Here is a 27,440-nt window from a genome sequence, read left to right as displayed (position 1 = left end):
AGTTTGTCGGTCTCGTTCACTCTAGAATTGCGAAGACGGATCTCTCAAGACGCCGGGTGGTGAACTTCTGCCTTGTTGGCTCAGTATTCCAGGTAGACTGATACCTCTTAATATATTCGCATCGCCATCGTGGCATCTCCTGGCAGGTAAAGCATCTGTTTCGTCCAAGATAGCAATAGTGCATCCCAAATGTCAGAACAAACGCCCAGCCAAGCGTAGTTTCCGGAACGACTTATACCTTACGAGCCAAAGCAATACAACTGAAACGAAGGTCTCTCCCCCCATTTTCTTGCTCCAATTTGATAATCCGCTTCAGCCCCAGCTCTACAGCTTTTGGACTCAAAATATCTTCGTCTTCGGCCAAGATTCCTCGATCCAACGGCCCCTTCCGTGAACCCTCCAACTCCCAAAGCCGGCCATCGGACTTGACGTATGCCACAAAATGTTGACCAGCATGACCTGTAGTAGGTACTCCTGGGGTATCCCCAATCTGCTCGACAGATTTATGGGCCGTCTCGAAAGGCATGCTGTTGTAGAGCATCTCAGCACGTTCAGCCATCTTCAGCGGAATCGCATCGCGACGTAGCTTTTCCAAATCTGAGCCCGGCTGGATGTACTCGACTGCAGGCCCATTTATGACGCAGTGCAGCAGCCCGATTGAACCGCAGGCGTTGCCTATAATCTGCTTGAACCAGACGACAGGCTCCTGAGGGCCACACCCGCCGTAGTCGGGCTTTTCAGCATCCTCGGCTTTGCGGTCCTTGTCCCATGGAGGAGTGAGTGGAATGATTACCAAAAGGGCCAATGCTGGTCGAGGGATGTGAGAGAGCAGTTCTGGCTCGTCTATGGACCAAACGTCGTAAAACCCAATTTCAGATGACAGGCCTAGTTTGGCTGCTAGCTGGTCCATGACCTCAGGGTTGTTCTCTAGTGTACATGAGCGGAAAATTCCATTCCACAAACCTGCCCCACCGTACCTAGCATAATCCATCTTTTCTTTTCGTTTTCCATGACTCACGGAGTCTCACGGTGTTGGATGCAAGTAGAGAAGGAAGATATTGCTGATTCGCGACTAGTGATGACAACAGGCGCCAGCTGCAGACCGAGGATTCAAGCCCAGAACACCTGCAAGAAACGTTGCTGACTAGGATAGGATTTCCAATTCCACTATGGTCCAAACGAAGGATTAATATGGATAACAATGTTCCATTCAGGCAGCTACCCCACGTCATGTCTTGCCTCAGCCCTAAGTATGGCCCGTGAGCGTGGGTTGGGGGAGTTGCTCAGTGCTCCCAAGAGGCCCCCGAGACACACCGCTGAAGTAACCGATCATGCAGTTCTCATCAACATCAATGCCTTCGTACATGTACTATCTTGGGGGGGAAATACCACTTGTGGTTTCGCTTCGACTAAGCCTCAATGCATGTAAAAAGATCTCAACAGCCAGTCGAACATACCAGCCTCTGCCAACCCGACATCGGAGGAGTGATCTCAAGCGGGTAGGGTACGGGGCTTTGCCTTAGAACCCAGCATGTTAGGCGTCACCGAGTGATAGTGGTTCTATGGCAAGCTATACCACAAGGATGGTCATCGTCACGGGCTCAAAATTTCAATCCTACATCGGCACTACAGAGGCACTGCCATCATTGAGCATATTGGCCGCTACTATTATAGGTAATGTTCCAAATCGTGGCAGCTATTATCATCTGATCACCTACACCAAATCATAGTGCTTACCTGCGCGTTTTCGGGCTTAGCAGACTCTTCAACCAGTCCTAGATAACGGCCCGAGTTGTTAGCCAATTAGGAGATGTCAAGATCGAGTATCGAGTAGCCAGGAAGACATGCTCACATCCTTCACCCTGAGCGATGGATCGGTCTTTGGCGAATCATGTTTACGGACAGGATCAAAATTAGAAATGAACGGGCAAGAAGTGAGCCAATAGAATGACAGTGGCTAGTCCCTAGGGACCATGTTAGCCTCCGCCTCACCAGAAAAGGCTATCTGACTCTGACATATCTACTCCGCATCGTGTTTGGAGCCCAATAGGATAATCTAAGCATACGAAGATGGCAATAATGCAGGTTATGGTACAAAGAAGCAGTCTTACTTTCCTGGTCAGCTTCATGGCAGCCTCAACGCCCTTTCCAGCTCTTCGGCTCAGCTGGTGAGGCGTCGTCATGAATGCGAACATGGCGGTAAGAATATTTCACTACATCAACATGTAAACACCTTCAGGCCAAATATCTGCGCGTATATAAAGATATCGAATCGTCGGGTTTCTGTCGACCGTTCAAATCATTCAACACACATCAGCAACATTAACCAGCATACCAGACTCCCACATCTTAGATTTACACAACCTCTTCTCTCTCCCACAACTCCAAATTCAACACCTAAATATGCATTTCATCACCCTCACCACCACCCTCCTCTTCGCCGCCACGGGCCTGGCCGCCCCCTCGGCACCCCAAGTCCAAGGGCGCACCTATGACACGGTGCATATCGAGTTCCAAGGCGCCGCTGATGCCAAATTTGACCTCGACATTGCTACGGACGGCAATCGCGTCAGCATTGGCAACCAACTGAGCATCTCACACATCGTCTCGTATGCACCCGAGGGCGTGGAGTGCCACTTTCTCGGCGTCGAAGGCAGCCAGACCTACACTAGTGGCTACCAGACCGTTGATGTTGGGCCGCCACAGCCTCAGCTTTACGCTAGCTGCTCTTAAGAACTGAAACGGAAAAGCGTTGGCTGGGATTCTGGCGTGACTGGACACTCATGAATCGCGGTTTTGGGAATCTGGCATTGGACATATTCTTTCCTTCAAAATGAAAGCATGGGATGGTGTTTGATCATTATTGGTTTGGAGCATCGGCATGGGATCAAGTTCGGGAACTTTCACTGCGTATTACACTGGGCATACCGAACGAGCATTCACTCTTTTAATCATTGGCAATATTGAATACGGACTCTCCTTTAACTAAGAATATTTAAGAATACAATAGAGCTTCCACAATTCGAGCACAAGCCCCTGAGTAAATAGTATTTGAGACTGAAAGTAAGACTGCAAAAATATGCTGACAACCAGACAGTGCTTCATCATCCCTTATACATTTATTCGCCTGGTTGGTTTAAACATCGATACACCAAGCTGCAATAGAAGCTAAATCAACGAGCATGTCACAATAGATATGTGTTAACAACATTTCTTAGTTATGTTTTCACCGTTTTTGGTTTGTTTTTTTGTCTTTTCTTGAGGGGTGGCTTACCTAGGTAGGTCGAAACAAGGGAATGAGAGCAAGCCAGCTCTCGAATCGAGTGACTTTGATACCATTGCCGCTCCTCTTTCCTTCCTATCCCAGCTTACCTCTCATTTGGTGAATGAACTGTATACGCCCGCGATCCATCAGATATAATCAAATATAAGAAAGGCAGATTCAACATCTTCGTACCCTCTTCTGGTTGCACGAAGATATGTGCAATAGACCAAGCCAGTTTTCAAGGACGGCGACGACAGTTCAGACAATCCATCCCTCCAATGTCCAACCGCGGATACCTCGACCAGTAGCTGAGACTCAGATTCGTGAATATGCGTCTTCATCGACGTCACTGTCGTTTTGCCGTAACAAGTCACCGGAAGCCCATAATATCTCTTTGTCTAGGAGGTAATTCCACTGGGAGTAGAGTTATTGGTCTGAACAGCACTACAGCGACTGCTGGAGGGAACAGGGTCGGTGTGGATGCACATAGGATCATCCGGCCCAGTATTATGCATCTTCTTCAGCTTGAGTTCGGGCAGGACGAACCCGTTTTCGTCTTGGCAGTAGGAATGGTGGCGACGAAGTGAAATGTATCTCTCTACTTCCACTTCTCACCCTTTTCCTGTCTCTCTTGCTGGAGGTGGAGCTGGTTCTGGTTCTGGGGCAGGGAATGGGGATTTCTCCCTGGGTGCTTTTTCCGTTTTCGATCTCCAGCACGATAACGGAAATCCTCGATCACCTCTGAATCGGACGAAAAGCGCCGAGCATGGTAGTACAGTCAAAAGACCCCGCTGTCTTCGTATTTCACGTTAAGACAGGGCAGAAATTGACGGTAGTGCTGGGCACTCGAATGAGTTGCGGCGCTTTTTCGTTGTTGAGCTCACTAGGGTGAGGCCATGGTGAGATGAAGCGTTCTGTAGGTAGCTCGAATATCCGCCACCTTCAAGTGGATAGAGTGGAAATCTAGGCCAGCTGCTCAGCCGTCACATATGGCTTGTGAGCCGCATGATCCTCGAAATTTCTGCTAGACTGCTGGTCAAATAGACCCGCGATGTCGTTATGTTTTGCCTTCATGTGTTGAAGGTTGGTCCTTGGGCTTGTCCTTGCAACCCCCAACAGGACTAATCCTTGTCCCAATATCCTCCTTCTTGTGGGTCTTGAAGTAGAGCTCGGAGACTATATAATCTAGAGAGAGGTCAAGGTCTTTGGTGCTACCTACGTAAGTTGGTGTGGGTGCTGGGTGGTACTAAGATCTATAGCTACGAAGCCGGTGGTCTCAATGGTAGTTCCAATATCTAACTTCAGGGTAGCGTAAGTCTAGAGCCTTTGTCTGGGTGACCGAGTAGGAGGTATGGCATTCTAGCGTCATCTTTGCTCTTACTTTCCTTCCGCCTCCGGAAGAACTTGCTGAAGAAAGTCTTGAAACTACCCATGGTTGACTTGGTTGGTGTCGAAAATAGCGACAACAAAGTTGGGTACATGATTGGTATTGTGTAGCAGAGTGTTAACTTTGTTGTTGGTCATTTCTGTGTAGTTAAAACTCTAGAACGTGGCGTCCCTGGTAGAATCTTATGGGCGATGAAGTTTCCCGCAATAATGAGATTGTTTACTCGGGACAAGAGTTCATTGAAAAGGGAGCGGTTCGCCGATGGTAAAGCCATTGTCTGCGGCCTCATATCCTCTCCTTCTTATCCCTTGGTTGACAGATGCTATTTCGGTCAACGTCTAAAATGATAGACATGTTTGACAAAGGGAATTGACAATGAAGGATATTAAATCTCCGGAGAACAAGGCCTTGACGACACTAGTCTCGAACGAAAAGAAAGGGGCACGCTTGTACTTAAGAAGGCCACCCCTGTCTCGCATCAGTTCAGTCAGTCCCCTTGTTTCTTATCAACAATCGCACAGCTATTTCCTTGTCTCCTTGAATATATATATATATATACAACACAAACATTTCTAGGTTATATTAGCTGTTACACAGCTAACTTTCTATACATACCCCATCGTCAGAAAGTAGCCTATGGACTCTTCCATTACAAGCAAGCGTGCAACCACCAATAGAAGTCCACAAAACTACTCTCTCCGTATTTTCTTTCCCTTTTCACCACTGGACGCGACACAAGAATGTGCGTGGAGCTTACAACTTTCTTCGGGTGCGACCACCGAGAAAAGCACCTCGTGACTTGCGCCATGCACCATCGCCGGCAGAAGTCCCTCGCCCACCGCCTCTCCGGCAAGTACAAGGGGCAGCGGAACTGCGGAAGCGTCCGCCGTCAGAGCGAGCTCTGCGCCAATTGGTGTGATCACTGTGCCATCCGATACGAGGGCCTGTCCACAGAGCGCGTGGGGCACGGCGCCAGCATCTTCTACCAACGGTTCGCGGACAAGAGCTTCAGCGAGAAGCAGTGGCCCAAAGAGGCTGCCCGTAATGCGTTGAGAAAGTCGGAGTTGCCATCAAGGTCAATGAGCCATAATCATAAGGTTGTCTCGAGCAAGAGTTTGTTTTGGATACCGGGCCAGTATGGCGAGGCGAAGATGGCCAAGAAGAAGAGGTCGGAGAGGTCGCTCAAGTCAGCCGCGGTTAATTCAAGGAAGTCTGAAAAGCCAGCCGACGGAAAGTCCAAGGGCAGCAGCAGCAGAAGCAAAAATTACCCTCCTTCTGCTCCTCGCGATAGCAGTCCCTTCCGCGAACGAGCAGCCGAGAAGAAGACCAGCAGCAGCCACGCATCTCCCAGCGTCGTCATCAAGACAACCCCCTCTCTACCCCTCCGCAAGCCTACCTCGCCTGCAACCGTTACGACCACCCGCACCGGTAGCCACGTAGCTCCCCTGGCACCAGTCTTCGTCGGAGACCCCACCCCCGCCAACCCACTCCCCCGCAACGTCTCCGCCGCGAAACAAGGCGCGTCCGTTGTCGCTCTTCGACAATCCGCATCACAACCAACCCGCAACCGCCCTTGTACCAGGTACACCTCAACGTGTACAACGCGCACGTGCCTCTGACCCCGACACAGCAGCCGTTACTGATGCCGAAGCTGAAGACGTGGCCTGCGCCTGTGTCAACGTCTAGCAGGGCGAGCAGCAGTAACGGGAGCAGTGATAGCAAGGGGAGTAGCCACTCCAAGAAATCGTACCTTGACAGCCTTGGTTTCTCGGCGTTCGGAGACGCGCCATCCAGCCTGACTGAGGTGTCCGATCTGTCGTTTGCTTGCGAGGGTGCCCGGAAGTTTGAGCTGGTAGAGTCGATGTGGAACTAAAAGGGGGCGAGTTTTCCAGTAGGTCCGGCTGTTTCTTTCTATTCGGAACAATGAGATCAATTGCTCAACATACCAGTTGACCATCTTTATCAGGGTCTTTCTATTTGATCAACTGAGACTGTTCAATAGGTTAGTGCGATGAGGTAGACTGCCGAACGGGGAGTAAGCCGATAGGTGAATTCAATCTTTTTTGTTTTGCTTCTTTTTTGGTTCAAATAAATGACATTGTAATGTAATAATACCGCTTCATTATGACCCCAAGCGGTAAGTGTTGACTCGCGTACTGCAGAAGTGACATTTGTTGGTGAGCAGTCGTTGGCACTGTGACCTCCGAGGTTTCTGCTGTGATCTCCTGTGTATCCGAAACTTGATGACTTGAAAGAAGAAGGGGTATCGACTGGTAACCAAATCAAAACACGGTATTTTCTTCATCTGCGTCTTCGTGGCGCCCATGACTTTCTTCGATGCCACGACATCCCGCCTTCGGGACGGAATCAGCTACGCCAATGGGAGCCTGCGGCGACTGAACCGTAAGGTATGCGAGCATATCCATCCATCTTCCTCAAACACCATCCTCCTTAACTTCCCTCGCGCTCCTGGCAGGTTTCTCGGCGGATATTCATTGAGCCTTTCCATTCTTCTGAGAACCATTGGCCTTTTGAGCCCTGAACTTAGCAATCTCTTTCTGAACAGCCTTGTCGACTCGGTCCTGGAGCTCCCGTCGGTAACCGAACTTGAAGAGCAGCTCTAGCCAGACGAACAGCGGCGCAAGGAATATGGCTTGGACCAGGTTGTCCAGTAAGGCGGGAGCTCGACCCTCGAATTTTCCGTGGCCGATGAATTGAAATATCCACGCAACGACGTGTACGACAAAGGCAACTTTGGTCGTGAGGCCGGGGTTCACAGCATGTGCTGCGTTAGCGCCAGCGGCCGCGGCCAGGCATAGCAAGGCCAACAGAGTCCCTGCTACTGGCTCAAGGAGTACGTATAACCCACCCCATGTCAACGCGGCGATGGTGGCGAGGTTGGACTCGAGGTATGGGATTGTGAGAGTCTTGGGTATCGGGATCAAAATGCCTGAGTTTGTGGCCTGCAGATTTCATGGTTTGAGTCTAGAGTCGCTTGCTTGTCTTTACAGGGAACGTACCATGGCGAAGCTTGAGAATAGGATGATTGGCACACACATCATGTGTATGCCTATATTGACGGAGTTGTGGTGGTAAGCACCATACTTGTTCCACATGTCAACCATTGCCGGCAAAGAACCAATACTGGCTTGGCCGACTTACGAAGGTGAGTTGCTTCTCCAGATTGAGCGCCATGATACCGTTTCTGTTATTGGTCGAGCAGTAGATGCGTGTAGTTATGTTTGCGATTTGGTCGATCTGATGGTGCCTGACAGACAGAAAGCCGAGACGTCGCGACTTTGTACGAAGTAGGATCGAGGGGAACTGGTGGTTATCTGATGTCGAGCTTTATCGGCTGTGGAAATCGGCAGGATCCGCGGGTGACAATAATGGTCAGCGGGAGCTAATGGTCCACCATGCATTCGGCAGGTGTCAAGTGCGTCAAGCGAAAGCGAGTAGTTCGAAAGGTATGGATGAACCTTGGGAAGGGCGTCGTGGGACGTGGGCTGATTGCAACAGACACGTGCTCCTGAAAGATTTGGTGATTTGGGTTGAACAGAAGCCTCGGGAGATGCCAAGGATGGAAATGGAAAGTTCTACGCTAGCACCGTTCATCCGTCCATCCATCCCACGCTCAAATTTGGTGGGGTGGACAGCCGTGGAACATACAGGTAGACATGGAATAGCCCGATAGTCCGTGTAGACAGCCATAATTACTGGAAACCCCGGTTTATTCTCGTAAGCCAGAGGCACTGATGATTGCGTTTGAGTGTCATTATGTCTTGCGCTTTGGACCTGCTTTGGAGGAAGTACTTACTGCACCATTGATCTTCTCATCTATCCGCTTGGGCGGTACGATTCTTCCTGCCAGGTAGCTTCGTATATACGACCCTACGACAATGCTTCTTTGCTTTCGAGGTGCGACAATCAACAACATATGCGACAGGAATGCATGGAAAGCCTCTCCGTTATCAGGACAATAACTGATGCAAGTTGGGACAATGTATGGAAGCATAGGACGAGCAAAATGAGAAAGGTACGAAGCAGCTGTGCCCCACAATCTAGCACCCCAGCTTGGGCACGGACTACAGCATGAGGCTCTCGGGCAGCTTTTTTTGACCAGCATTGCATCAAATGGAGCCTCGTCACTTGTTGCTGATGAGTCGTGGGCCGATATCTCAGCCTTCCTTCACCTTGCCTTCACCTTACCTCAACAGCAGAATTTATCATTGCGTCAACTCTGATCGGGATCTTTCTGGCTGATCTTACGCTTCAACAGTGCGCAGACGTTCCACTGTCCGTATCGACGCGCAACTGTCGTTCCTCGGCTTCTTTTGTCTTCCTTTTTGCCATATCGCGATACCCAAAAGTCGTCCCTGGCGCCCCAGCCAGCTTTATCCTCAAGCGCATCAAATAAAGCGCAACAGCGACCGCCGACTCGCTCTCCAATTGCATCCAACGGTAACGCGATCGTACGGCTGCCACCTCCGACTCGTAGCCAACCATCGCCTTGGTTCGGCTGGGCTTGGAATCGAAGGCTTGGAACTCAACGCGCTTGACGATTTGACTTCTTGCTGACTGAACCGATACGTTTCCTTGCCATTGTCGACAGGAGGTACTTTCGCAAACATCAAAAACAAGCCCAAGGCAACTCCGAGCCGATCGCGACTCGATTTCCGCCATGTTTTTCCTCTACAATATGGAGCGCCGCGTGACGCTTCACCCTTCCTACTTCGGCAAGAACATGCATGAGCTTGTCACGGGCAAGCTGCTGAAGGATGTCGAGGGCACGTGTACTGGTAGCTACTACATCATCTCCATCATGGATACGTTCGACATCTCTGAGGGCCGCATTCTTCCTGGCAACGGCCTCGCAGAGTTCACAGTACGATACCGAGCCGTGGTCTGGCGGCCCTTCAAGGGAGAGACGGTGAGATGGACCTTAGATGCTTAATCTCGGTCATTTTTGCTAAAAATCATGTAGATCGATGCTGTTGTTGTATCGGTGAACGTCCATGGCTTCTTCGCTGAAGCTGGACCCCTCAGGATCTTCGTATCTTCATACGTATGCATTGCTCAAGAGCCCTCAACGGACTTTGACTGACGCCCGGGGTAGTTGATTCCAAGCGACATTAAGTGGGATCCCAATGCCACGCCTCCAGCCTTCAGTGACGGTGATGAAACCCGTATCGAAGTTGGCACTCACACACGCATCAAGTTGATGGGTATCCGTGCTGAGGTTGGAGAGCTGTGGGCTATTGGCAGCATCAAGGAAGACTATCTCGGGTAAGTCTAACAATCTTGAGCTGTGATATTTATTCCCACGTTTCCTGCTGACACGGACTACAGAGCTCTTGAGCAAGAGTCATAGGTTCTTAAGATGCAGCATATAGCATGCTGCTAGCGCTCTCCGCACTTCGCTGCTCTAGTGGAAGCACCGGGAGCTCTTTGCAGCATCTGCGTCGCGAGAGGGACATCAAAGCAAACATGCACTCTTCAAAGAGATTGGACCGGTCCATCTTACAGGGCAAGTGCATATCCAGGCAGAGGACAACCCTCCTGTTTTCACCTCAAGGTAAATGGTAAATGGTTGGACATCAGGTCTTGCTTGCATGCAACTCAAACTTGTTGGCCCACAAAAGCCATTCGAGATGACCGACCTGTCATCCGTACAGGATACAATATGACTTGATGTTCTAGGAAGCATCGCATCGATTAATGCTTGTCGGCAACGCAAAGGCTGTTGCCAGCCATAGAGATTAAGCTCACAATCTGCCTACATCAGAACCAGACAGGCAAACAAGCGTATGCCGAGTCTGCTGGACTATTTTTGGACATGTACATAAATAAAGGTCCACAGCAGTCTATACTCAGCTAAACAGAATAAGCGGTAATGGTTTCCCAATCATATTTTTCCATCCGAACCCCAATAATGCTCTGTATAACGTGTATCCCATTTGTTCGGCATGGTAACCTACTTATTCATCCGTGATCATAGCCCTCAGCACTTGCCTCATGAGGTCCGCATTCAACGTTTTATCGTATATAAAGCCATACTTACAGCATAGCACCTTTTCCCGCTTGCAATAGAATTGTGGATGCTGTACTCAGAGCAGTCCAGTCCACAAGTATGGCTCAACCGTGCAACATCCGCCGTAAGGTTTACGTCTACCAGTGTTCGAGAGAAGAAATTGAATTCGCAAAAGGGTTCTATCTCCGTTACGTCTATTCCAAGGCTACAAAACAGCCCGCCCAGTCGTGGATTCTGTTTGACCTGTGCCTATTCTCCGTAGATCCTCGAGCAGCTCGAAAGAACTCTGCTTACTTGCCTTCGGTTTAGGAACTTGATTTTCGCGCATAGCTAACGACGTCAATACACCCATCGTCGCTGCATATTACCTTGTCAAATTACCCGAGTATACGAAGGACAAAGATGAGCGACTACGACTATAACTACACCTACACCGAATTCACGCACCGGGCAGTCATGAATCGCATCGAAGCCGTTCGCGAACACCTGAGAGCTGCGGCACAAGCTGCCCAGCAGACTACCGAGACCGCTGCTCACAACACCACAACCGAGAACATGGAGTTGAGCAACGAAGAAATCCTAGGCTGCCCCCTGCCCAGCCCCTTTAAGCTCCGCACCTACACCGAAGAGCCTTGGGATTTCATGTTTCACCCATACCGCCGGACTCAATCAGTCCTCTCAACCAAGACTGAGGACTTGGCCGAGGAGGAAGACAGCAACATAATCCAGTGTTCTGGACGCTCCATCCCACAAGACAAGTACCTCGCCATCCCCGGCCGCCGCCGTCGCAAATACGGCGGTTCCCTGACCCTGAACACCGACATCCAACGCACCTGGACGCTGCTCTCATCGCCTCTACCCCCACCTTCCTTTCAATCTCTCTCACCATCATCTTCATCCTCTTTATCGTCCTTCCCAACCTTCGCAGTCACCGACCCCAAAGGCACGACCTTCTGTCCCGAGGATTCGACCCTCTACCACAACCACTGGCGCTCCCCCTCCGGTGGGCACTTGACAGTCGATGAGCGATATTCACCTGACTGGCCGCGGCCGGGACGCAGTGGGTACTGGCAGTTGCAACGCACGCTGCCGCAGAAGAAACAGCCGGGGTTGCCTACGGTCATGGTTACCAGCCCTGAGGGGGAGGAACGGTATCCGGATGATTTGAAGTATTACTACGATGACAATTTCGATGATGCGGAAGATGAAGATTGCTATTCGGACTGAAGGAAGCTGTTCACTTGAGCATGGCGGTGATCACCCCTTTGAGTTGGAATAGGTGTACTGGATGCATGGCGCAGAGGTTGAAGGCGTTGTATACCGTAAACTTGGGATATTGGGTAGGTCTCTCCGTCTACTCGCAAGCTGACCGAGAGGGAGTGAATGGACTCGGAATGTACGAGATAGTCTCCTTCTCGATTTTTTCCTCGCCGCCTTGAATTTGGTCATATAGGCATTCGAAGACGAAGAGATATTGTCACACAGACTGACCTATAGAAGCAACTCCCGTTGTATCACTGCATAGCATACGACAAATATAATGCTAAGAATACTGGAGGTGACTCTATACTTCCTTTTCGCCTCCAGGGAGCTCGCTCGAGCTTCATCTTCCGAGGGTGGCAAAACAGACCAGTAACTGTCGAATGCGAAACGATGCATTCCAACCAAGTCGAAAAGAAAAAATGCCTCGCATACATGCGATGTATGCACAGTTGTGCATAAAGCACCACATATGCCGTCTAGGCTGAATTGTGATATGAGGCCTCTCGAGTGCGTTTCCAACACAACAGGGGTGGTTTGTATATCTTGGCAATGTGAAGCTCCCCTGCTCAACCCTCGATGAAAATAGCTCAGGCTGTCTTACCTCGATTGGGATGTTCGGTGACTCGGCTAGCGTGCAACGTAGGGTTGCATTCACGCGTCGTCTCTCTGGGCAAATCGCGAATTACAACTCGTGGCCCATTCTCCATCCCCTGCCAGCCCAACGACTGCGCCGCTTGGCGACAGCAACATTAGGCCGAGGATGCGGCACAACAAATGAAGTAAAAGTGCGGCGGCAACGGCTGTGACGAGCGCGAATGTCATAAAACAGATTTTGCAATGTGCATGTCGCACAACGGTCAACCACTCACCGGCGGCTGTTGGTGATGGTACTGCCGCCGACGCGCCAGTTTGTAATTTTCAAAACCAACAGCCCCCACAACTGTATTTCGCCCGAGCTGAGAAGATCCAGATCTGCCGACGGCACCGATTCGGTACGCCTGTGTTCAACGTGTTGGCCGTTGCCTTCTTCATTGTCGTCAACGTAGGTGGATCGAAGGGCGCAGGTGGCGCTGTGCTTGAGGAAGCTGAGTTCATTTTCAGCATGGGTTTCTACCAACTGGCTCTGTGGCGGAACTGTGTACCTTCCACTGGTACCTGAATGGACTCTGTCCGGACTGAAGCCAGGCCCGATTGCATCTATCATGGCGTGGGTCACGCTTTCGACACGCAGATGATTCAGAACTGTCTGAATTACTACATCCTTCGCAAGTTTGACGTCCTGTTTGATGAGGAAAGCCTACTTGTTTATCGTAATGGGTACATGGCCATGTCTCCGTTTGTCTTGCTTGTCATAGGCATCGCTGTAGCGTTGTAGGCGTGAATGCTGCGAGTGGTTTGGGATAGGATTTCGAGTTGTAGCCAGCCCAAGATGTAGAATATTCCGGCGTGGCTCAATTCGTAGCCGGAATTTTTCTATCTCATCGAGACTGCAATACCCAACCAAGGGGATGGGGCATCATGCCAAAAGCGTTATGATCCTTACGACTTCGTAATGGAGCAGGTTCCTGTGGTTGGTGGAGATGGTGCAGATTCGATTGAGATGGATAGCTTGGATTAGCCCCGGGCAAATTAGCTGAACATTCTCCTGCCGCGAACCATGAGCACGAATGCCGGGAATGGGCGAGTCCCGGAAATGCTGGAGATATGGAAGCAGTCGCACAGTCTCCTGAGGGCCAAGCAAGCAATGTTGGTTTAAGACGTGTGATTTCGATGCAACAGACGCAGAATAGCCGCAGTCTGGCAGCAAATTTGTGGTCCCTCACAACAACGTGTCGCGTATTAATCGATCTGAAAGTCATCACGGCCCCCAATATGCATAGTGACCATTGTCGCCCTATCACCTTGGGTCTACGCTACATCTGCTCAGTCAGATTTTCCCGATGCCAGAATTATACTCCAATCAGACAGAGCTTGATTCACACGTCGATCAAATATCATTCAAGGCCGTCCTGGAGGAAAACTCCATACGTCGCTTGAGGAGCTAGCGCATGCAGTTGGTCGAATTTCGGTCGTCTAGGGCTGGTTTAGAAAATGTGCAAGCGAATTGGCGCGTATGAACGAATGATATTGTGACATGCCTATGCTTCGTGTCTTTGACCTTTGGCCCTTACAGTCATCATGAAGTGGCTTTTTTTCAAGGTTTGGGTAAGATACTCCTATCATGCTACCTTACTTGCTCATGCTGGTCCCTTACCTTCTTTACTTGGACGATCCCAAGGGGGCCATGAAAGATAAGGAGCCGGTGGATCGTTGTTTTCTGATTAGGCGGGTTCCCCGTGGAAGGCAACTGAAGTTAGGGAAGGAGTTTGGCTCCAACAGTTGTGGTGACGTTCAGAACTTGGAAGGCCATAGTTTTTATGCGAGGACAAACGTCTGAGGTCTCCCGGTCCCTTCATTAGTAACACTATGATAATCGTCCAGCTCGGGAAGGCGGTTTATGCAAGTGATTTTGACGTCAGTGACGACCTTGGGGGTGCTTGCCCTCCTGCTTGCGCATTCCAGGTTGCGGAGAGAGCAACCCGTGTTGCCGTCCTTCAGGCATCGATGACCCTGGTCACCCGAAACTCAACGGGGAAGAAATGACCAAGTAACTACAAATTTGTCACAAAAGACGTCCTCAGTCAAGCCTTTTCTTACTTGGGTAATTTGTTGCAAGAATGATATGTTACGAAATCCCATACGATCGACCCGAGAGCCACAGCTTTCTATGAACCGGCCCGCCCCGACGTTCTTCATCAGCACTTTTGATTCTATCCTTGACACAAGGGCAGAGAAAAGCCAAAAGTACCATCGAAATGACACAAAGGTTAGCGGTGAGCCCAGACACGGAGTACCCAAGTTGCAAGCACCACAACGGTTGTCCCCGGCCATGACCTGTCACAGGTCACTAACCTAGCCTGTAAAGATTATGCGTGTGGTCCGGACCGACATCATATACGTAAACAAGTTGCCTGGGGATGTTTCGTCCCCCGACCCGACAGTCTGGTACCACTTCCACTTTCGGTTAAACGAAAGTAATATAAGAGCACTCGTCATCTGGCCGGTGTGTGTCATTCCAGCACAAAGCAGCACACGGCTTCTAACATATCAGTTGCATAAAACAACTGTACTTGGATTTGGAGCATGATTGTTTGAGTAAGCCATCCGGTATTTCCTGCTGTGCATTTGCCATCTCTGAAATAGTTAGTTCTAATACCTCGGCTGCCCAACAAGGCGTCCTGGGGACCATTCTGTGACCGTATCTCAATGTGGCCACATATGCGACCACAGGACCTCGAAATGGCGTTTCCAGGTCTCTGGCATCGCAAATGAGCCGCGAAACTTTGGCTGTCATATCATACTATGCCGTTCTCTACGGTACTTATTTCAAAGGAATTATGGACGCCAAGAAGGGAAACAAAAGCATGGCCATGGCCAATATCGCAACTACCTTTGCCCCACAGTTGTCCAGGGTCGTTGGGTGTTGCTGGGCATTTTCAATTTTCCTATTGCATAGCTACAGTCAAGGTAGAAGTAGCACGATGTCCCACACTCAAAGCTCGCGATGCTATGGGCTAACAAAGTAACTTGCTGAAGTCCTGTCCAGTACAGAGCGCACTAGTGAACGAAACTGAGATGGTAAGGGACATTTACAGTCTACTAATAACACAAACGCTCAAACTATGTACAGCTTCCAGTAACTGACTGCCGGAAAGCGGCTACATGGAAGACATATCGAGTATGACGAAAGCCCCCATGATCATGGCACACCAAGTATAGGCAGAGTCCAGCCTTTGATCACATACTAGATTTGCCTTGTCATGCTCTTCAAAAAACTTATTAAAGGTAGCGTATCACAGTGCATGAGCAAAATACGATGAGCGCCTGACCAATATCTAATCTCCTCAGAACAGGCACTGAAATGGCCACTGCAGCTTCTGGAAATAAGCTTGGAGAAGTAGTGACACCTCAAACATTCAAGACTATTCTCGTCAGAAACACCCCTGGTCGGTCACAAATACGAAGATCGCCATATGTGGCAAACACTTACTGAATCTTATGACTAGTTCAGTGCTGCTCACCCCAACGCCTTCCCATCCCGACTAGAAGAACACCGCTATTAAGGACACGACAATGAAAATTATTGAATTTTATTGATTGGAAGTATTGCAGGCCCCTAGACCTCTCGAGCACAATGTGCGGAGACCGGGTCTGATCGTCTGATCGGCAGTTTCCCAGCGGTCAAGAGATACGAGGACAGAACCATTCAATGCCTGCAGAAAGTTCTTGCAAGAATGGTCCATCAAGCAACACCTTGACTATTGCCACATTCAAAATACCCCCAACACTAAACCTGAGGTGTAGATGTCCATGTGGCTAGACTTCGCTGTATCATCCCGTCACCACGGCGTCAACTTCGTCACGAATGCTGAGAGGTGATCTGGAGTCAGTCTTTCTACAAGCTGTGATAAAACTTCTTGCCCCAACATACCCGGTTGCAACCTTGGCAAACGCGTAGTATGCAAGGCCAAAACGGCAAGAAAGTTACACCACGCAATATCTAAAAATATGTAAACATACATGGTGGTGCTAGGACAAATAAGCCGACCCACGCCAGTCGAAAAATTTGCCATTTCGACTCTAAGAAGCACCCAGAGGAAGTCAGGGGTGGACGAGGTCCCCGAAATAGGTTCCCAGAAAGCTACCGGGAGCCGGTAGGCCTGCTAGTATACTTATAAGATACCAGCGTATGACTACAAACCTGGCATGCTGACGACGGAAAGTGCACCGGTCATTGCTGCTGTGCGTAGTTGGGAAACGGACATGTGTCTAACTCAGTGGCGAGCGAGGCGTGATCGTCGGGCGTTCGTGGCGGATGGTGCCCCTACGTCTTTTGCAACGAAATGCTTGATCCAATGTTCGACTCGACGGTTGATAGGGACCATGAGATTCGACAGCTGCAGCTGTTGGATATGTGATGAGTTGGACGATCCCCGCAATGGAGGCAGGTCAGTTGGCTCAGTTGGAAAACACCTCATGCGAGTCCACATGAACAAGGATAGTTTTCTAAGAACCTTTCCTATTTCTGCTTGAGCCCGCATCCGAAGATGCAGCATCTGTATCTGTAACATGGAAGTGACGGAAGATACCCATACTGACGGTCCGCCTTGCACAACGACCCCGGTTTTGTCCTTCTCTCGAAACGAAACAAACGAAACGGAATGTGGATCATGTCATTGTGACCTAACAGCAATTTACAGATCCATGGGGGCGTTATCTTGAGTCGAGTATAAAAAGTGCAACCAACCAACCAACACTAACAAACTGAAGGGGGCCACAACCAACTGAACGGGCCGCGACCTTTTAGTGGGATGGCAGCCTAACCAACATTTCAAAATCATCAGCGGGAACGTCCGCAATTCTTGTCAGAAATTTTATTCATTTAAAATGACCTCTCATAATTTTGCAGTAAGGGTTTGAATCAGAAAGATATCTAGGTTGATATTGCTGTTGGGACGGGTGGAAAAGCATCAAAGCGAATTATAAGGACCACACCTAGCTGACCCGACCAACAACGCCCTACAAAACTCCATATATCTTGGACAAAAAGTTAAGCAAGTGTGATACTTGTTAAAAGGCCTATTGAAAGGGCAGAAGTTGGTAGATTGGGACTCGAAACATCCCTGCGTGCTTACACAGGTATGCTCCTCGACTGTGTCTCAAGCCGGCACGGAGTTGCACCATGACGAGGCCAGCAGTTGCGATGATGCATAAGTGTGTCTGCTAACTTTCTATATTAGAAAACCTCTCTAGCCGCAATAATTCCTTGCTGTTGTGCGCTAAATACTCGCATCCGCCCCTTGATGCGACCTGCCAAACTGTGTAACGAACAGGCTGGAGGCTGAGAACCTGTGGACGAATGGCAACTCACGATCTGCCTCTTTTTCAAGAACACAATACGAGACTTCTTGATTTCGGTGATAAGTCAACTAATCGGTACCGGCGGTGAATATTCTTGCATAGCTCGAGCCCGGAGTTTGCTGCCAGCTGCGAACAAATCGCAGTAGTTGAAACCGAGATTCAGCTGTGGAATCGCTACCCGGACCAATTTTTTCGACTCCCTCTGGGTATTAATGTATGAAAACCACCATCCATTGCTATTGTTGGTGCTCTGTTTTATCATTCACACGGCGCAGGACCACACTTTGGTCAGACAACAAATATCCAAGCCGAAAACTTCTATCCTCTCGACCCCCTTTCTTTGGTCGGAACCCAAGCCGGCTTACACACCACGCCGGAAGAATCAAGAGAAGAAGCCAGGCAGTCCATCAGACTTCTGAAAGATCAAATCCTTTCCACATCATCGTGTTCTAGTATATCTGCTCGTCATGTTCGTGTCGGTCATGAGCCGGCAGGCACCGCTTCGCTGGCTAGCGAGCCAGAGTGCCACCAGAACCGTCCCCTCAACACTACGACGCACAATATTCACCGTTCCGCCTCGAGCAAGCCAGGCGGCTTCTTTGGCAGCATGTCCAGAGCCTGAGCAGGGTCCCGTTGCCAGCGGCCACGACGAGTTCTGGCGGCAAATCCCCATGTGGCGGGATGTGTCTGTCGATCAGTTCACCTCCTACGCCTGGAGCAAGAAGAACATCGTCGAGCACCACAAGCGGTCTCGAAGCGAGAATCTTCAGGGCATTCTGAGGGTGGTGCTGCCCGACTCGGTCCCCTGTGATTCGAGTCCCAATAAGTTGCAACGGCGGGAGGAGTTGATTGAGGATGTCTTTCAGGGTATCGCTGCAAGCACCATGAGTCTACGTCTAATGTCGGTACCCTTGGTTCCGTTGAATTAGAGTGTAGGTTGGCACCGGGCTAATATGCAAGAAGGCCATATATCTTCAGTAGGATCAATTGGCAGGACCCTCGTCATGGTATGTATGCTGGCATTTTCCATCCTTTCCAGTAGCCAGGTTGGCTAGGTTCACAAAAAGCCTGCCATTGGGTGGTGCTGAGACAAGAGTATGACGCTGACCAGGGAGTTTCTTTCAGATCCGATCTTCCGGCAATTCTTTCCGGTGAAGAGCTTGATGGTGCCAGATCATCCCAAACTAAAACTGGATTCGCTGCACGAGAACGAAGATTCTCCGGTAGATGGCGTCGTCCATCGCTACCCGGACAGTGAGGACTTCCCCTTGACCCCTATATTGGTGCATGCCGGTTGCTAACGTTCATCTTCACCTAGAAGCGTTGTTTCTTCCCGTCTCAGTCTGCCCGACTTATTGTACATTCTGCACACGCTCCTACGCCGTCGGGGCCGAAGTCTCGACCTTCACCAAACAGCAGATGAAACCCATCCTGAAGCGCTGGGAACACGCCTTTGCGTACATAGAGAGCCAGCCCGGCCTGCACGACGTCGTCGTTTCGGGAGGAGACGCTTACTATCTCGCGCCCGACCAGCTGGCCTACATCGGCGAGCGGCTGATCAAGATGAAAAATATCCGCAAATTCCGCTTCGCGTCCAAGGGCCTCGCCGTGTGCCCCAACCGTGTCCTCGATCCCGAGGACCGCTGGGCAGACGCGCTAATTTGGGTCCACCGCAAGGCTTTGGGGGCTGGCAAGAGGATGGCGCTTCATACTCACTTCAACTCGCCGAACGAGGTTAGTTGGATCACTCAGGCTGCGTGTTCGAAGCTCGTGGAGGCGGGCGTCACGATTCGTAACCAGACGGTCCTGTTGCGAGGGGTCAACGATAGTGTTGAGACCATGTCCGCGCTCATTCGAACGCTGGCCGATTCCTTGAGAGTAGCTCCGTATTATGTTTATCAGTGTGACAGTCAGTACCCCTTTGACCGTCCGCCGCTTTCGTCCCCTTCGTCTCCCCACGCTGCTAACTGAGTCTGCCCTTGCAGTGGTCAAGAACACGGAGCATCTCCGAACCCCCTTGCAGACGATGCTGGACCTCGAGACTCAGATCAGGGGTTCCATTGCCGGGTTCGACATGCCTCAGTTCATCGTCGACCTTCCTGAAGGCGGAGGGAAGAGGCTGGCGCCGACGTTTTTGTCGTATGACCGACAGACGGGAGTCTCGAGGTATATGGCTCCTGCTGTGAAGGGGAAGGAGAAGGAGGATAAGGTCTATGAGTATTACGACCCGTGCATCATGGCATGAATGAGGGCACGAGTCGGGGTTTTACGGCTGGTGGTAGGGAAAAGACTGGTTGTCTAATAACCTTGTTCTTGTTTGTTAGCTTTTGATGGGTGGAGGATAGAATCCGGAGGATAGAATGACTCGATGAACATTATGCCAAAGTTCGCAGTTTGTTGATTCCCTGGTTGGTATTGATTTCATCTATGAACCATGGGTACGCACTACTTAAAAAGTGTAGTATGGTCAGGAGCGATTTCTTAATAGGAGAACGTCCGCTTGGTAACTTAGAAGTTGCGTATTTTGTTCATGTCAGATCTATCCATCTATGGTGCAGTGTTCGTCTGCAAACCCGCATCCTGTAGGTTTGAGACTCAATAACGATGCACTCAATGCAGCGATGGTGAAAGTGGTCCTCGGTAACTGCAATGATTGGTGTCCTCATCGGAGCTGAAAAGGGTTGAAACGGCAGCGCTGCGTGTGGTGGCTGTCCGAACTTAATGAGGTCTATGGTCCGACGCAGTGAGACGCCCACAGGTCCGTTACCTTCGAGCTTTGAGGTTTGCAACTCACACTATCCTGACTCGACTGTTCATTCCAAATTTTGAAGACATGGATGAGTTCATAATTCGTGGAGTGGACAGGTTAAGCTCCACAATCAAGGGCCCGAGCTTGAGAGTTCGTCCACTTCTATCTTGCAGATGGCCGAGACAAATTAGGTCGGGTATCGTGCCGAGACTGGAGTTCGTCAAGCCCAATACTGATAGCGGTTCGGAAACACAGAGTCCTCGTGGTCAGGCCCGGCCCAGAACTGTGCGACAAGGAGGAACCCATCACCGCGGTTGCACGGCTTCGGAGCATATCCTGGAATGACCACGACGCCGGAGCTAGAGTGCTCGGGGCTGAAAAACATCTTATCGGCCTGGCGTAAGCTCATGGCACAGTGAACGATGATATGAACTAAGACGCCTATGGAGCCGGGTCGCGAAATAGCCGTTCGCCAATGCCTAATCAGGATCGGCCTGTGATGTGAGGTCCATCGAAGCCAGGAGGTCCCCACCAGAGCGTTAAGCTGATGATGCCTTTTTGTTCGCCCGCGTTCTGGCGCGATGCAACGACGAAAACTGTTGAACGTCACGTCCTCCACCGCAGCTACCCAAAAAGGACGACAAATGTCGATCGCTGCCTCATGCGATGTTGTCAAGACGCGCTACAAGGGGGCCCCAAGAATTGACAACTAGCGTTGGATCTATCAACCTCTAACCTTCACCTATACAGGCATGTGCATTGTTAGCGGATTACACACCCCATTTAAGCGACTGATCGACGCATACAAATTGGGTGAGAGATCAAGTACCGCATTCCTTCGACAAGGATATCATTCCTGAAAACGAGTGGAAGACGAAGTATTATGGGGGTTGAAATGCGCTAACTATCTGCATGCCTGAAGAGGTGTAGAAGGCAGTTTTTGGAAGCTACGGGTGGAGCTCTGCCAATGTTATCCAGCGGACAATTGCAGACCATTATTGGCCCATGTGAAAAGCTGTTCCTGAACAGCACCCCCTGTCGGTTTCTATATTCAAGAGCGTTTAGAGATGAGCCGTGGCCACTCAGTGACCACAACACCCTCTTCCTGATAGGGTCGTCGACTCTTTGACACCCTGTCGACTCGGCTGAGGTGGGCGGCAGAGACCATGGATGGAGGGCATCATGGAGATTCCTGGACCCCATTCGTGGGCCCTGGGCGTGGAGGTGCGCATGAACCACCGCAAATTATTGACTATGTCATGTCGATGCTGGCCTGCCCATCTCTCTCTCTCTTCCTCTTTTAAGACGATGTTTTACCTGTTTGATCTGCTAACGTTGATGTCGAAAGCATCTGACAAGCCTCTGTTTGTCAAGCTGGAGAAAGCGTCAAGTGTTTTGGATGAAGCTTGCACCAATTACCCACAGGTTCCACAACAGAAAATACGCCCCCATTCCCTTGCTTCCAGTTGCGAACGACCATGTCTCGGCCATCAACTCGGGCACGTTCCGCCATCGCGAACGTCAACCGCAGCACCGCCGATTACCACCAGAGCCTCCTTCAAGTCGAGATTGAACGCCAAAGCCACGACCGGCCGCCGCATTTGCAACTGCGCGGTGCAACCTCGGTCCCAATTACATCCACATCGTTATCATGCACTTCGGACAACAGTATCAGACTAGCGAGGAAGGCTTCAGGACAAAAGAAACTGTCGCGCGACAGGTGCACGCAGCTCTCCCGCCAGGAACTCGACGAGTTCGAGGCACTCCCACTGGCCATAAGACGCAAAGTTAGTGTCACGTTTTCTTCCTTTGTTTTGATTATTCTACATGCTCTATTGGTTTCCACGATACGGTCGGTATACCTACCAACATGTGTCATCAGCACGTGCGGTGACATGTCTAGTCTGCATGTTGCTATACCCAAGAACGGTTGCCATATGCCGATCGACTGCCTCTTTGGTGGGGAGAGTGACGAAAACGAAATGTTCTGTCTCATAGCTGCGTCTAGTGACGAGAAGAAAACCACGCCGTTGGCACGACTAGTACCCGACGAACCGGTTTTTTTTGTTTTTTTTTTCGGTGCCATTGGCGTCCGATCCGGGCAACGTCAAGCATTGTTTCTTCGGCCTGCAATGCTAGCTGGCTGTGGCTTCCATGTGCATTGCGGCACAAGTCGACATCGTCTGCCCGATTTTGACATGTGCTGGGACGCACTATTACTATAGCCGACAGGCATTGGATGGGTCATTGTACAGAACCCTCTTCACCTACACATGGCTGCCAATGGGGGTTTGCAACGACGTGATACTGCAAGTTGCGGTGGCCGACCTCACAGCTGCATACATATCTTGTTTACTAGTGTCATGTAGGCGCATTCGGTTGAACGCTTTGGGCATCACAAGTGCATGCAGGTCCGTAGCGGTCCCACGCCACGGACTTGGTCTGTCTCGTCCGTCTAGCACGAACAGCTTAATTCACCCGTTCAACCATGGCGCCCCGTCCTTTCCGTTCCTGTCTTGTACCCGTCTATGTACAAGTACTTTGCCTGCCGCATTCCGTAGTACATCTGCTAACCCCCCTCTTCCTTCGCAGTATTTCTCCACCTTGGAACGCTTGCGTTTCGCCAAAACTTCTGACCACATCTACGACGACAACTACAACGAAGACGATAGGCTCGACGGCAAGGTTTTCCTCAACGCCGAACCGCACAGGGACAGTCAAGGCAGCACCAGGTCGGATACGCTTGTCCGCCAATCCACCTACCCACCTTTGTATCGGGATCAGGCTGCTTCCGACACCTTCCTTCCTTTGAACCTTTCACACCCCAACCTCAAGCAGCATCACCTCACCAGAGACGAACAAGTCGCGCTGGCCAGGCAATTGAGAGCGAGTGTCATCTTGGATGCGGCAGACGAAGCAATTGGACGTGCAACCAGGCAATTGAGTACGGCTTATACGCCGAGCTTGTCATCCACACGTCCCAGTATGGAATCTCCTACGCCTGAATTCCAGCAACCTCAGATCAAGAACAAACGCGATTCCCTTCACGATGCCTTTAGGTGGCTCGATGAAGACGAGGACCTCGACCTCAGCCTGTTTCTCGATGACTATCATGCCAACTTGAGGGAAGCTTTGCCGTTGCCCACCAAAGATAATCGCCCGTCATTTCGCCGCCATCTCTCCATTACGAAGCTACCCTTTGGACGTTCGTCTATCTCCACTAGTCGCCCGGCAACCCAAGATGCTTCATCGACTCCCACCTCGCCGACCCCGACCTCGGTCTCATTTCCCCAACATATTCGCCGAAAATCGCGAGCGCTTTCGCTTATAGCACCGAAGCATGCCACCCAGGAAGCGTTGGCCTCATTCGACCCCGGCGCGGCCCATTATCAGGATCCCGAGGCGCGGTTGAAGCTCCGAGTATACCTGGCTTCACCCCAAAAGTTTGACGAGGCCATTGAATTCGGATTTCCCTCCAACGACGCACTCACCGGGGTTCCCAAGTCAGCGCCGCACCCAGCAACGCGCCGTCAATCGCGCCGTCAATCGCGCCGAGAGCCGGACGACCCTGAAAGATTCAAGACGTTTTTGGCAGACGATGGTTCATCCATCTACAGCGACGATATGTCCGAGCCCGATCCCGAGTCCCCCAAGACGCCTCTCACGCCGGATAAGCTCACGAGAAGCGCTCGTTCCCTTGGACTGGTAAGCTCACATTTGCCAAACACTGCGGAAAGCTATGCGCAGGCACCAGCGTCCTCACGGGAAATGACGCTGCGCATGACGCTTACACGGCCTGACCTGCGGGCATGCGAAGACCATATTTATGGATGGCAGAGAGGGCCCCAACGGCATTCACGCCGGGTTTCACAACCCGACAATGTGCCGAGGAAATCCATGTTCGTTGGCGATAACAGCAAGCCCAAAGAGAACCTCGACAAATTCTTTGCCAGCCTTGACGATGAAGCTGCGCATCACTCCACGACGGACGGCGGTGTGGTGAAGCGGTTCTGGAATAAAGTACGGCGAAATTAGCCACTTGCGAGAGGCCCAGCCTACACAATAACATACTTATCCCATGTCGTCACTGTACGGTGGCATGATGAGAAACCTTTTTACCCGTCTATATTGTCTGTTGCTTGTATTATACCACCTTCAATTCTCTCGTCTCATAGCTCCCTGTTTTAAGCATGTCCCATTTCACGTCTGAAGAACGGCTTGGAAGATATCATTTGGATTTTAGCGGCGTTTTCATGTATCATTTTCTATGTATCTCATCATATCATTGCATAGGAGCATGGAGTTGGTGCGAGGGGACTGGATCGTAACTCGATTAACAAAGAAATGTTGGTTTATACTAGAGGCGGCGCACTGCGTCGAATCGGACCGCATCAAAAGTGTGTTATCTTGTGGTAGAGAGGAATGCAACGCCTATCGGTTGGTTTTTCCTCTTCGTTTTTTTTACTGCCATGTAGTCCAAGACACTCATGTGATTATACTGCGCTCGAATTGCATAATACCTATGCTATCACTATCACCCACCTCTGATGCGATGATGGACTATCTAGCTCAAGCTTGTTCACACTAGCCAGTACGGATCTAGTTGGCAAGTTTCGCAACTTTAACTGCAACGAGGTAAGCTCGACGCCTTTCCCCGTTGTTAGGTTGCTTCTGTCGCAGGATGCAGGGCGCTGGGCGTGGAGTGCTGGCTGTCAACTGCGTCTGGGCGGGGGAGGAGTCTGTAGACAACTTAACCTAGGGGTACACTATTGTAGATCGTCACTCTCGGAACCCTAAACGGGAGACTTTGATAGGCCGATGATAATGCTGCCGTGCGATACCGGCCGACATGAAAGCTAAATCATTGCTTATAGTGAAGTATCTCAGGCTGCGACGGTGGCGGCCGGGTTTGTGGGGGAGGAGCGGAGAGGTGAACCTTGAGGGGCCTATTATTCTACTGATCGATCGGCTTAGCTTTGAGTTGAGATGACGATCAGAAAGACGGATAGACTTGACGGTGTTATTTGGCCATGATCCCTAACTTCAGGGCTCTATTGAGGGTCAAAGGGACTCAAGGGGCAGCCTTGGTTGTCGGGACAAACATGGATCCTCGGTACGCAGATGAGATTCATGAATCATCCCTCACACAGGATTTTCTGTACTAATTTAACTAAGATGAGATATTCAATAATATCACTCCAGACTCGCTTGCTCACGAATAAGACAGTCCGAGGGAGACAACGACATAAAATTTTGCTTCGTAACTGCTCACAGTCACAGAGACATGCCTTTTGCAGTCGTCACACTGTTGCCCTGCGAAATGACACAACGGGACGACCGGCTAATCTTCAACACAGATCTTGCAGCTCGCGCGATGATCGGTGCTGACAATGTCAATTTCCCTCTCCCAGGGGGACCACTTCCATGGTCGCGCAGTCTACAAGCGCATCACAATCATGGCTGTGGCCTCTCCCGCACTTGCGCACTTTCGTTTTCTCATGCAATTCCAAGAAAATTGCACGCTTGGCCGATGTGATGGCAATATATCGCTGCACCACGTCGTGTCGAAGAAAGAACCAGGGTGCTGCTTGCCACGGTGCCACGCTTTGGACTGGACCCCTGATGAACGGCGACCAGATGACAAGGTGGTGTTAGTCTTGGCTTTGCGTCAGTCTGTCAGTGAATCCTTGGGTCGTTGGTGGCAAGCGGGGATGTTCCCAGCATAGTGGCTCTCTCTAGACTCGTCTCCACACTCTAAAGTAGTGTCGAACGCACTGACGTGAGCATGTCCTGTCTTTATCGGACAGACCGCCTCTCCGACCTATTTTGACGACGAATCGTCTGATTTGATGGACGGTGAGGAAGGCAGCATCTAGCGGTAGACTTCAGCTGATGTATAATACCGTCTTGTTTCAGTTTCTCGAGGACGTGTCCGTGAGAAGGTTTCAAGCAAGGTGTAGGTGTATGTATCGCATACTCGTTGAACTATCCACTTTTGTGAATGATCATGACACCGTTGGGGAAGCTACGCTTCAGCCGCAATAACAATGCAGACAGCCCGTCATGGATTATCCTTGCGGATATCTTGACTCCAGGCTGGGCCATCGCTGCACTGGGTGTTTCTCGGCTAATCCGTGTCATCTTGATCCGGCCGACATCTGGTGTTCGCGACATGGATAGTGAGGTGACCACAGTTCCCTGACGGTCTTTCTCTTCAGAGCCCAATACTCTCTGTTTACATGTGTGTTGTGCAGACGGTATCTCTTGCAGCGAAACATGCTCATCGTCGAGGACTACCCAACCAAAAGCATTCACAGCCGCCAGATGGGATGCCGCGCGAATCTGTCACAGTCGTGCGTCCCTGCACCAGTGCCGGTATGATTCCTGATCGTAACACGCAATGGTCCCGACCTTATCCCTGCTTATCCATCACCGTCCTCCGTGACCTTCGAGCTCTCTCTTTCTTTCGCAGATGTATGTTCTCTCATCGGGTTGGTCTAGCCGTGTTCACTATACCCCACAATAACATACCCCTGGCAGGTCGTACCTCTCGCTATAGCCATGGCTGCACTTCTCAGGGGAATCCTCCCTCGGCTCTCAACCGACCTCACCTCATTCATCAACCACGTCGCGTTCCGCGCCTCGCATTTGTACAGAGCGATATGATCAATCAACTGTAGCTCCTGCGTCCTTCAGGTGAACCTGCACCTCTTCCTGAGCTACTACATGCGCGTCTGTAACGTACCTAATGCCATGCATGTTCCTGCAGCCCGCATTGCCGGAT

General features: G+C 50.7%; 9 protein-coding genes across 9 annotated transcripts; 7 read left to right on the top strand and 2 right to left on the bottom strand.

The window, feature by feature from the left end:
• Nucleotides 1-232: 232 nt before the first annotated feature.
• On the bottom strand, nt 233-1,011 carry BCR38DRAFT_355789 (ubiquitin carboxyl-terminal hydrolase; the record flags this gene model as incomplete). The annotated part of the gene is made up of 2 exons (XM_040856981.1): nt 233-927; nt 978-1,011. The coding sequence occupies 2 exons, from the start codon at nt 1,009-1,011 to the stop codon at nt 233-235; spliced, it is 729 nt and encodes a 242-aa protein (XP_040710280.1).
• Nucleotides 1,012-2,014: 1,003 nt separating this feature from the next.
• Nucleotides 2,015-3,035, top strand: BCR38DRAFT_450915 (uncharacterized protein). Its single transcript, XM_040861426.1, has one exon. It carries the CDS (start codon nt 2,404-2,406, stop codon nt 2,731-2,733), a length of 330 nt encoding a protein of 109 aa, XP_040710279.1. The 5' UTR covers nt 2,015-2,403; the 3' UTR covers nt 2,734-3,035.
• A 2,144-nt stretch (nt 3,036-5,179) lies between these two features.
• BCR38DRAFT_505084 (uncharacterized protein) lies at nt 5,180-6,271 on the top strand (the record flags this gene model as incomplete). Its single annotated transcript, XM_040864913.1, has 1 exon — nt 5,180-6,271. Exon 1 carries the CDS (start codon nt 5,393-5,395, stop codon nt 6,269-6,271), a length of 879 nt encoding a protein of 292 aa, XP_040710278.1. The 5' UTR covers nt 5,180-5,392.
• Nucleotides 6,272-7,061: 790 nt separating this feature from the next.
• BCR38DRAFT_116322 (uncharacterized protein) lies at nt 7,062-7,809 on the bottom strand. The gene is made up of 2 exons (XM_040853428.1): nt 7,673-7,809; nt 7,062-7,615 (listed from the first exon to the last, which is right to left on the bottom strand). The coding sequence occupies exons 1-2, from the start codon at nt 7,775-7,777 to the stop codon at nt 7,145-7,147; spliced, it is 576 nt and encodes a 191-aa protein (XP_040710277.1). The 5' UTR covers nt 7,778-7,809; the 3' UTR covers nt 7,062-7,144.
• A 1,524-nt stretch (nt 7,810-9,333) lies between these two features.
• BCR38DRAFT_490580 (RNA polymerase Rpb7) lies at nt 9,334-10,023 on the top strand (the record flags this gene model as incomplete). The annotated part of the gene is made up of 4 exons (XM_040864539.1): nt 9,334-9,582; nt 9,637-9,717; nt 9,769-9,938; nt 10,002-10,023. 4 exons carry the CDS (start codon nt 9,334-9,336, stop codon nt 10,021-10,023), a joined length of 522 nt encoding a protein of 173 aa, XP_040710276.1.
• A 1,062-nt stretch (nt 10,024-11,085) lies between these two features.
• Nucleotides 11,086-11,910, top strand: BCR38DRAFT_490579 (uncharacterized protein; the record flags this gene model as incomplete). Its single annotated transcript, XM_040864538.1, has 1 exon — nt 11,086-11,910. The coding sequence occupies one exon, from the start codon at nt 11,086-11,088 to the stop codon at nt 11,908-11,910; it is 825 nt and encodes a 274-aa protein (XP_040710275.1).
• A 3,165-nt stretch (nt 11,911-15,075) lies between these two features.
• On the top strand, nt 15,076-15,659 carry BCR38DRAFT_450906 (uncharacterized protein). Its single transcript, XM_040861425.1, has 2 exons — nt 15,076-15,141; nt 15,194-15,659. The coding sequence occupies exon 2, from the start codon at nt 15,315-15,317 to the stop codon at nt 15,570-15,572; it is 258 nt and encodes an 85-aa protein (XP_040710274.1). The 5' UTR covers nt 15,076-15,141; nt 15,194-15,314; the 3' UTR covers nt 15,573-15,659.
• A 2,730-nt stretch (nt 15,660-18,389) lies between these two features.
• Nucleotides 18,390-20,152, top strand: BCR38DRAFT_355489 (uncharacterized protein; the record flags this gene model as incomplete). The annotated part of the gene is made up of 5 exons (XM_040856953.1): nt 18,390-18,808; nt 18,871-18,914; nt 19,033-19,161; nt 19,226-19,816; nt 19,893-20,152. The coding sequence occupies 5 exons, from the start codon at nt 18,390-18,392 to the stop codon at nt 20,150-20,152; spliced, it is 1,443 nt and encodes a 480-aa protein (XP_040710273.1).
• A 1,554-nt stretch (nt 20,153-21,706) lies between these two features.
• On the top strand, nt 21,707-25,097 carry BCR38DRAFT_450901 (uncharacterized protein). The gene is made up of 3 exons (XM_040861424.1): nt 21,707-21,880; nt 22,005-22,443; nt 23,249-25,097. The coding sequence occupies exons 2-3, from the start codon at nt 22,135-22,137 to the stop codon at nt 24,689-24,691; spliced, it is 1,752 nt and encodes a 583-aa protein (XP_040710272.1). The 5' UTR covers nt 21,707-21,880; nt 22,005-22,134; the 3' UTR covers nt 24,692-25,097.
• Nucleotides 25,098-27,440: the final 2,343 nt, after the last annotated feature.

Source organism: Pseudomassariella vexata (genome assembly GCF_002105095.1).
Source record: "Pseudomassariella vexata strain CBS 129021 chromosome Unknown BCR38scaffold_22, whole genome shotgun sequence".
NCBI classification, from domain to species: Eukaryota; Fungi; Ascomycota; class Sordariomycetes; order Amphisphaeriales; family Pseudomassariaceae; genus Pseudomassariella; species Pseudomassariella vexata.
This window is presented reverse-complemented; position numbering and strand designations above follow the sequence as displayed.